At 42.6% G+C, this 10,271-nt stretch overlaps 1 protein-coding gene across 1 annotated transcript in view; it reads left to right on the forward strand.

Annotated features, from left to right (window-relative positions):
- LOC103799055 (myosin-9-like) overlaps positions 1 to 10,123 on the forward strand; it is a 33,026-nt gene extending 22,903 nt beyond the window's left edge. The window contains exons 6-13 of the mRNA XM_009071346.1: positions 54 to 117; positions 863 to 961; positions 1,835 to 1,978; positions 5,040 to 5,135; positions 6,213 to 6,331; positions 7,410 to 7,562; positions 9,025 to 9,198; positions 9,931 to 10,123. Coding sequence (XP_009069594.1) covers positions 54 to 117; positions 863 to 961; positions 1,835 to 1,978; positions 5,040 to 5,135; positions 6,213 to 6,331; positions 7,410 to 7,562; positions 9,025 to 9,198; positions 9,931 to 10,116 — 1,035 coding nt within the window. The 3' untranslated portion in view covers positions 10,117 to 10,123. The remainder of the gene's footprint in view (positions 1 to 53; positions 118 to 862; positions 962 to 1,834; positions 1,979 to 5,039; positions 5,136 to 6,212; positions 6,332 to 7,409; positions 7,563 to 9,024; positions 9,199 to 9,930) is intronic.
- Positions 10,124 to 10,271: the final 148 nt, after the last annotated feature.

A 10,271-nucleotide genomic window follows, 5' to 3' on the forward strand; every position in this document is an offset into this window, starting at 1 on the left:
GCTGTTACCAGATAGAATGAATACTAATTTTAATGCTATTATCCTCCTCTTAGGGCAAATTCATCAGAATCAACTTTGATGTCAACGGTTACATTGTTGGAGCCAATATCGAGACTTGTATCCTTCCTGTAACCACTTAAAAGGAGAAGTTAAAGGCTATAGAGGTGACAGCAATGGTACCTAGCAGCCTCTTCACAACTGGCTTTGTCAGGTTGGGAAAGCAGTAGGAAGCACTAAAGTTCTGTGAGGGTGGTAAGACACTGGAACACTCAGGGAGGCTGTGGCTGCCCCAGCCCTGGCATTGTTCAAAGGCAGGTTGGATGGGGCTCTGAGCAACCTGGTCTAGTGGGGAGGTGTCCCTGCCCAGGACAGGAGGGGTTGGGCCTAGTTGATCTCTAAGGTCTGTTCCAACCCCTAAAATTTTATGATTCTATGAAAGTTATGCTAGCAAGATCACTGTTGTGGTCTCCTGTTTCTTCATACAGTGTTTTGTGATCTTTGATCGTGGTAGAAATCTTCTCTGAATGAATGAATTCTAATATTAGGAGGCTGAAATGCAAGCATAAACTGCACTAATATGAATAGGCTTGGAATTTTATAAGTCATTCCCACTTTTGTCCAAGGCAAGTGAGGACGGATGGTCACTCTTTTTCTGGTTTTTATCAGTTGAGTCTCTCTTATCATAGTCATCATTCAGGCTGTCAGAACTGAGACCAGAAGCTCAGTGGGTTGTTGACTGATAATGATTGCTGAGTCAATACCCCTGTCAACTGGCATGAGAAGAACATCAGGTAGTTTTTTTCTCCTACCATGGAATAGGAAGTGGTGTGTATGTCTCGTCATATGCCTTGACTCTCAGAAGATCTGCTGGAGAAGTCACGTGCAATTCGCCAGGCCAAAGATGAGAGAACCTTCCACATCTTTTACTACCTGCTCTCTGGGGCAGGGGAGCATTTGAAGAGTAAGTATGATTGTGTTTTGATGAGGGAATCCCATAACTACAAGAACAGAGGGTTCAAAACCCTTGTAGGCTAGGACCTGTTCCTTCATAGTTCCTTGTCTCTGCCTTTTAGATATGGTCTCCTCTTCTGCACTTCTTTCGTGCACTCGTACATCCATCTGCGCTCCCCCTGTACTTCTCAGTTCCTGAAAACTTGATTCTCTAGTTCCTTCCTGCTCTTGTCTCCGTGCCAGCAATGACTCTACACCCTTCCTTATCTAAATCACTGTCCCATGTTTAGTCTAGTCCTGCATGATGTAAACCTTCCTAGTGCAGGAATGGTCCTGCTGTGATGTACTCGGTGTTTAATGGAGTGGAGCAAATCTGCAAGCACCTAAGCAGCTCCAGCATTATGGGTACCTAGCACACCTAGCTTTGACACCTCAGCCTGGTAATCAGGATCTGTGTTGTGCAAGAGCTGCAAACTGACCTGGAGGAAAGGACAGGAGAGAACTTTTGTCATAGTTGCTACTGTTTCAAGAGCTGCATGTTAATTTTCATCTGACGTGAAACAAATGAGGTGTCTGAAATTAAAAAGCAAATTTGCTTTTGAGTTAATCCCTGCTTCTTATGGATTTAGGGCATTATGATGATTGACACTGCTATGGTGGAGTAGTCCAGAGAAAGGAATAGAAAGAAATAAGGCAGAAAACCTCTGGGTTGATCTAAAATACATTAAATGTTCAGCCTGTAGTAAGACTGGGCTTAACCCCAGATTCATACAGGGCCTGGTAGTATATGCAGGTCAGGAATTTGATCTTGGTGGTAGCTTGTTGTTTGTTTAAAAGTAAAAGAAGTCCATAATAACTTCTTCTTTCTCAATTCTTTCCTAAGATGATCTGCTGCTTGAGCCTTACAACAAATACCGCTTCCTCTCCAACGGGCATGTCACCATCCCAGGGCAGCAAGACAAAGACATGTTTCTGGAGACCATGGAGGCAATGAAGATCATGGGCATCCCTGATGAAGAGCAGATAGGTATGAATATGCAAGGAAAGAAAAGAAGCAACAGATTTTGTCTCTGGAGCATTTTTGTTCTCAGGTTCTTTTTCATTGGTTTTTGTTTTGTTTCTTGGTTTTGAGTCAGTTGATTTGTTTGTTTAGGGGTTTTGTTGGGTTTGTTTTGCTTGTGTCCGTTCCTGCCCCAAGGGAACAGTGTACAAGTAATAAAATTTAGTGGCTTTGGAGTGACCCACCTCGAGATACACCAGCACAGTTCCAGTTTATACAGTTAGCTTTTAAGGTCAAGCAGCTGAGGAAAATGTGCTTCTCCATGCTGGTTTTGTTCCCACTCTGAAGGCTGTATACCCAGTTTATGAATTAGGCATCCAAGATACAAGAATCCCCTCATTCTCTTGTGCAGTGCATGGCTTGTGTGCTCCCCCTATCCCTTTAAAGTTTCTAATCCAACCACTGCTGGATTAGTCTTTTGAGAATGGGCTGGTCATAGTGCCTTTCTTTCCAGCTTAACACTGAACTGCTGATCAGAAATTAATATTGTCTGATTCTGGGAGCACAGTACCATGACAGTGAAGCCAGCACAAAGTGCAGTGATACGTATTCACCAGAGCTCTGTGCTCTCTCGTTCATGATCTGCCTCAGTGGTTGGGAATCACTGTTCTGCAAAATCTCGCTTTCCAAATTTATGTGGTCTTCTAAAACTGGCACTGTTATTCTCTACACTGAAACAAGCGAGCAGCTGTGTTGGTTTGAGGTCACCATCTCCTCTGGTGGAGGTTGCAGCGCTTGTAGGTGTAGGGGAAATGTGCCTGTGCCTTACATATTGCTCTTCACAGTTCAGCCTGCTCTACATCCATGCTGTTCTTATGCACAGTCTGATGCATTTCTTAATATCCTGAATCATCTGAGACCAAAACCGCTCCATGAAGGTGAAGAGAAATTTGCCTAAGTCAGATAAAAGAATTGGCAGCCTAATTTATTTTCAGGATGTCCTGTGATGCTCAGTTTTATGGGCTGGGTTTTTGAATATACGCTCCAGGGCATGTCTTTGCTGTCACATAGATGGGCTATTGGTTCCAGCCACTACAGCAAAATTAACTGTAGTGTTTTGCACTTGCTGTTCAAAGGGTGAAGTACATTAGTGGTCTGTATAGGGTTAGAAGTAGCATACATACAAATGCCTGGCTGGACATTGGCTTGCTTAGTTTTGATGTAAAGTCTAAATAGTGGCTATCATCGTTTATAAGGCAACATCAAAATAAACTGTCTGTTCAGGTGCCAGGACTCTAGCTGCATCTGTCAAACCACTGAATTTCATAACTTGCTGCTAGAAATATAGACCCAGAGAAGATCCTGATTTGGAGGAGACCCACTAGGGTCATTAAAGATCAGCCTTCTGGCTCTGCACACGAGCACCCAAAGAATCACACAGTGTGCCCAAGAGTCTTCTCCAAAGGCTTATTGAACTCTGGCAGTTTTGGTGTTGTGGCCACTGCCCTGGGGAGCCTATTCCGGTGCCCTTTTCCTAAGATCCAGTCTAGACCTCCCCTGACACAGCATAATGAAGTTCCCTTTGGTCCTGTCACTGGTCACCAGAGAGGACAGATCAGTGCCTGCCCACTGTTTCCCCTCATGAAGAAGATACTGACTGCTATGAGGTTTCCCCTCAGTCTTCTCCAGGCTGAACAAGCCAAGTGACCTCAGCTGCTCCTTGCATGGCTCCCCCTCTAGATCCTTCACCATCTTTTCAGTCCTCCTTCGGATGTTTCATATTACGGCACCCAAAACTGCACACAGGAGTAAAGGTGAGGCTGTACCAGTGCAGAGTAGGGCAGGACAATCACAGACATATGTTTCTTTTCTGTTACTCCTAACATAGCATACATGGAGCCTTTGTTTGCTCTGCTACCAAAAGGATATTGTTTTAAAACAAATCTTTCTGTAATGGTGTTTCATCTTGCGTAATAGTGACTTTGGGGGTGATGGCATTGTCCTCACCTTCCTTCTTCCCTCAGCTTTATATGCTGAGCATGTCATATGGGATGGAATATCCCTTGAGTTAGTTGGCGTTAACTGTCCCAGCTCTGTCCCCTCCCAGCTTCTTGTGCACCCACAACCTTCTTGCTGGTGGGATGGAGTAAAGCAGAAAAGGTCTTGACTCTGCTCAGCAATAACTAAAACATCTCTGTGTTATGAACTCTGTTTCCAGCACAAATCCAAACCAAAGCCCCATAACAGGTACTATGAAGAAAATTAACTCTTATTTCAGCCAAAACAAGCATAAACAGAAACTGGGGGGAGGCAAAAAAAAAATCTTTAATCTGAGCTCCACTTTGCAAGTGACTGGCAGTTTACTTTGCTTGAGGCAACTAGAAGCTGTTATGCAATGAGCTTTGATTGATACATAGTGAAGATTGAATTGACACTGTGGCATTGAAAAATGTATTTCCTGCCCTGGGATCTGGTGTTGCTTTTGTGACGTGCACCATTTGAAGAGTATGAATATATCATTAGCAGTGGGGTGTGGTGCCTCAGCATGTAATTAGTAATAGTTATGGTACAGGCACTTTCACCCACATCCTGCTGTTCCATATGTTGTAGTGTATGTCTGTAACGACTACAGGTCTTGGTCAGGGAGCTGGAAGTGTTACAGGGTTAAAGAATAAAACTTCCTTAATTGATTTGTGCTCCTAACTGTCTCTTTCCTGTGTTTAATTGTTGAGGAAAATCGAGTATTGAATGCGTTGAGTAAATTATGACTCTCTAACAGAACAAATGTTTTATCAAAAAATACAGATGATGTAGGTGGCACATTACCCTCAGTCCCATCTGTCGCTGTCCTATAGTGGTGGTGAGAATGGATCACTTTTTAGGCTATGTAACCTTGCACAGGAGGGATAAGGCAAGTCCTTGTCCTGAATGGGAGCCATATAGAGGAGCTGCCTGTGGTGTTTCTTCCCAAATTTCAGAAGGATCTTTGGGGGATGTTGAGAAGGACCTCTTAACCGTGTCAGGAAAGGTTAACTGGTTCATATCAGGGGTTTTGATGATGTCTGACGCTAAGTTATTATTTTCAAAGGTCTGCTGAAGGTTATCTCAGGTGTTCTTCAACTTGGCAACATAGCCTTCAAGAAGGAGCGTAACACAGACCAAGCCTCTATGCCAGACAACACAGGTAACCGATCTCCTTCCCTCTCTCACCAAAAAGTGCAGGAAAAAAGCTGCAGGAAGTCCTTACAAGTATGAGAATGCATTACAGTATGTATGGAATGCTGGAGTCCTGCTTTTGTGTAAGGTGGATTATTTGTCGAAGGGGCTGGCACTGCTCCGTGCAAACACACACAGCTTTGCCAGGCGTGTGTTTGCAGCCACCCACGGGCAGGAATGTGGCACTGTTCTCGTGTCAGGGCTAGGCAGGAAGCACATGTGATGACCAGATGAAAAGGATTACTCCACTGGAATATGTGGAGTGTTTGTGTGTTTTAACTAAGCTAGAATAATTACTCCTCCAAACTGTATGATCAGACTGTACAGAATGTTCTTTGCTGACTTTGTAGGTAGTCTCAGAGTAAGGTGGTGGATAGTTTTATGGTGGGTATAAAGTATATGTACATATTTTAATGGCACTGCCCTTTGTTGCATGTGTAAATAGTGCCATGTTTCATGTGATAGAAGACTATCTGTTGAAAGACTTAACTCTCAGACCTTCACTGTAGGTGTACTGCAGAAATATAAGAGGTTGCTAATTTATCTCTGAAGTGTTAGGGGTTTTTTGGGCTAGTATTATGGAAAATATGCTCTAAATGGCATTTTGGAGAGGAGAGAAAACCATTTGGCTTTTGGATCTTGAATCTGAAATACAGAATTGCCTTAAAGAATAATCAATAGATAAAGACAGAACAATCAACTCGATTAAGAAATCTGTTATCTGATCTATCTTTAAATTGATTACAGATGACAAACTTCCTAAAGCTTCCTTGTTATGACTTAGTGATATGAGGCTGTTGCTTCAAATTTCCTCACGTGGCTCCTGGAGAAACCCAATAACTTGTACTATGGGTTGCAAGAGGTTTTTCGGGATTTTTTTGTTTGGAAGATACTTTGTCTCAGAAACCTGTTCTTCATTTAATGTTTTTTTGAGCTGTTTCCTGACTTTTCTAACAGCAGTTGCAGGAGTGTTTTGGGGTTTTGTCTGGTTTTCTGTGAGAAAAACAAAGCAATATTAATCTTTGTTTCCTCTTACCATTTTTAGCTGCTCAGAAAGTGTCTCACCTTTTGGGTATCAATGTGACAGATTTCACTAGAGGTATCCTAACTCCTCGCATCAAAGTTGGACGAGATTATGTCCAGAAAGCTCAGACCAAAGAGCAGGTATGCATTCTCTAAAGCTGAACAAGTACTCCAGTCTCTAATCTTACTGGCACAAAGCTAACAAGTGTTTTAGAGGTTTCTGTAGCTTTTATTAACCATCTGTATGACTGCAGTGTGTGGCAAGCATACTTGAATAATGTAGCATACATTTTTCTTCTAGTATTTGCTCACTTGATCTGTATAAAGATAGAAATCACCCTGCCCCAGTAGCACTTTTTCTCATCTGGAAAATGACAAAAGAGATCACAAGTCCCCTAATTTTGGTGACTGGCTGTCCCAAAGGAGTTAATTCTTTTCGTGCAGTGTGCAAGGGTGACCTTTTCAAGTTGGTATAATACAGCAAGCACCATTTTTGAGTAGGTCAGCTGCAAGGGGGGAAAGAATTTGCTGCTCACCCTTGAAATTGAATGGAAATTTTGTAACACTCCAGAGTCAAGTTGTGCTCTAAGTGAAACCTGACCTAGGAGCTTGTGGCCTGCTTGAATGGAGCAAAGCTCCTGTGCTTACCCACTGCACAGCTTCCTTATGAACACATTCTCTGTGCAAAGAAACATGCCCTATAGCATGGAAGGGTTTGGGAAGGGATTGAAGCCTGGAAACAGTCACAGCTTGTCTTTCCATGCTGCCTTTCCTTTTGAAGTTTAACTTCTTACTTCATATAGTGTTTGTGTCAATCACAGGTAGGGTAGTGGCAGAGAGGCATTTGGCTTCACAAATCCAAAGTTACAAAAGAATTTAAATGCTTTTTTTGGGACTATGAAACCTGCCAAGTTACTGCAGTCTTACAAGGTGGCTGGGCATAGTTTGTCTTTCTTGGATACCAGGTATTGGTTTTTCCAACAGTGAGGGTCCTGGAATTTGGTTTGGACACACTAATTTAGGAAGACAAATTCTTTGCTCTTGCATATGCTATTTATTCCCACTGGGAATAACCTCTGAAATAAGCCTTGTTCTGTGGTTTGGTGGTGGAGAGAAACATCTCAGACTACAGTTGGGTTGTTAGAAGCTGAAGCAGTGTAATCTGTGCCTTTCTTTGGTTTACAGTGTAACTCTTGATCTTTATATTTTTGCTGTTTAGGCTGATTTTGCCATCGAAGCTTTGGCTAAAGCCACTTACGAGCGCATGTTCCGGTGGCTGGTTATGCGTATCAACAAGGCATTGGATAAGACCAAGCGACAGGGAGCATCCTTCATTGGAATCCTTGATATTGCTGGCTTTGAGATTTTTGAGGTAAGGAGATGTTGCGTCTTTGCACTCGGCACAGTTTTATATGGAGCAAAGGCTGCTGAAGGAAATAGCTTTAAACCTGGAAAATAACATTGTTTTGAAAAAGATGTGTTTGCACTAAAAGGGGAATGGGCATAAAATCTGATGCAATATAAGCTTAGGAGAGGAAGAGCTGAAGGAGAGATGGGAGAGAGGGGAGGTGGGAGCTCCTATAGGTGACAGTGAACCTTTAGGCCAAACCTTTGTCTGTGAAACAGTTTTAGAACGTGGCTTTGTGTTATACTTAGTCCAAAGCAACCACAGGCTGCCATCAGGAAAGAACTAAGGACTTTGCTGAGGGAGTTGGGGCTGTTCAGCCTGAAGAAGAGAAGACTGCATGGAGACCTCAGAGCAACTTTTCAATATCTGAAGGGCCTACAAGGGAGCTGGAGAGGGACTCTGTGTTAGGAGCTGCAGTGATAGGACAAGGGGAAACGGGTTCAAACTGAAGGAGGGGAAGTTTAGATTAGATATTAGAAAAAAGTTTTTCCTGTGAGGGTGGTAAGACACTGGCACAGTTGCTCAGGGAGGCTGTGGCTGCCCTGATGCTGGCAGTGTTCAAAGCCAGGTTGGATGAAGCCTTGAGCAACCTGGTCTGGTGGGAGGTGTCCCTTGCCCATGGCAGGGGGTTGGGGCTGGATGATCTGTAAGGTCCATTCCAACCCCTAAATTCTGTGATTCTATGATCCTGCCAGACAGCTCCTAGCTACCTGTTATGCTGGATCTTGCTCATGTGCAGCTGCAAAATTAATTGGACCGATTTATTAATGAAATGGAAAACTAAGACACAGAAAAGTTGATCATTTTGTTTTAGTGTTTTTTATTTCCTACCACCTCTCTGATTGGTGAACCTTTGGTTTCATGGTTGCTGGATCTCATGACAAGGAGAGAAGAGGAAATAACATGATTAGGAATTACTGAAACATGGAGGAAGTAGAACAGGACTTTATTTTTAACCTTGTCCTTACCATCTGAAGAAATCTGAAGATTTTGAAGGAATTTCCTTGTCTTTCATTGCTCTGATTTTATATATGAGGATGAGAAGGGGACAGGAATTTGTCTTCAGGCTTCTGTTGCTGCTTCTTCGTATGAAGAGGACTTGTCAGCTGCACGTTAGTGAGGAGACTTGCATCTTTTCTGTTCCCTGGTTAAGTAGCTGCAGTCTGCTGTTTGCAACTCAACATTCTTTTGCCAAGTCTGAGGAACAATGTGTTAACTTCCCTGGGGGCTGCAGCAGTGATGCAGTGGCACCTGACAGGACAGGCAGTTTATAACCAAAAGGCTTATTGACAAAGGGCTGTCTTGCCCCACACAGAACAGTAGCTTAAATTCCTGAACTACAGATATGATCTTTTGTGCTAAGAGAAAGGCAGGTGTGTCTTCAAAAGCAATTGTTCTAAGATCATTCTACCTTTTTCTTCATTAGCTGAACTCCTTTGAGCAGTTGTGTATTAACTACACAAATGAGAAGTTGCAGCAGCTCTTTAATCACACCATGTTCATCCTGGAGCAAGAGGAGTACCAGAGGGAGGGCATAGAGTGGAATTTCATTGACTTTGGCCTGGATCTGCAGCCCTGCATTGACCTCATAGAGAAGCCGGTAAGCTCCCATCGATGGGCTGATTGTCATTGAGGACATCTCCTCTACCTGCAGACTGGAAACTACCCTTCTAGCTTTTGTAATCCTCTCCTGACACTGTGATGTGATTAGACCCAGAAGTGAACAGTTTCCTCTTAGTCTGAAAGTAGTGTGTCTCCAGTAAATCTGTTAGTTCTGTAGGAAACACTGCATGAAAACAGATCTAGTCAGGCACTTTTTCCTCTCACTAAATTGTCTTTAATTTGTGTGGATCTGCATGGTGCTAGATGTATGTGTAGTTACCATAAGTAGCACGAACTTACTTTCTTAAGTGTGATGAGAAACTGAATGCTTTCATTCTGATCTAGTGAAACTTGGAAACTTAAAAGTTTCATAGCAGATGTTCCAATAGTAAGGACCAGTTTCTGAAGTGTTGTGATATGGCCCTTTGCCTTTAGATACCTGGATGTTTGGAGAACTATGTGATAGTGTTTTTTGATTTACAGACTTCCTTTTTTTTCTCCTAAAACAACATAGACCTTCTTATAAAAATAATCAGAATTCAAATAGGGATTTTGAAGAAGAATTAACAATTTCTATTGTTGTGGAAGTGGTTAAACTGGTACCACACAGCAGGTGAATGTGATGCAAATCAGGCTTAGGTATCATATTTTTTCCCCCTAGCCATCTAAAGGTGTTAATTGTTGATGTAGTTGTGTATTTAATGAAATTTTAATGTTTCTCTTCTTTGAGGCTGGGCCTCCTGGTATCCTGGCCCTGCTGGATGAAGAGTGCTGGTTCCCAAAAGCAACAGACAAAAGCTTTGTGGAGAAAGTTGTACAAGAACAAGGCACTCACCCCAAATTTCAGAAGCCCAAACAGCTGAAAGACAAAGCTGACTTCTGTATCATACATTATGCTGGCAAGGTAAAGAATTAGTAGCTGAAACGTCAACGTTGGAATGTCAACTGCATTTTGTAATACATAACCACTTATTTACCGAAATGGTTCCCTATGAGAAACCATCAGAGGTTCTATGGAATTGTCCCATTGCTGTGGACCTTACAGGGCTAAGGGGATTTGCCTGCATGTTA

Source organism: Acanthisitta chloris, unplaced genomic scaffold, assembly GCF_000695815.1.
Source record: "Acanthisitta chloris isolate BGI_N310 unplaced genomic scaffold, ASM69581v1 scaffold14813, whole genome shotgun sequence".
NCBI lineage: Eukaryota > Metazoa > Chordata > Aves > Passeriformes > Acanthisittidae > Acanthisitta > Acanthisitta chloris.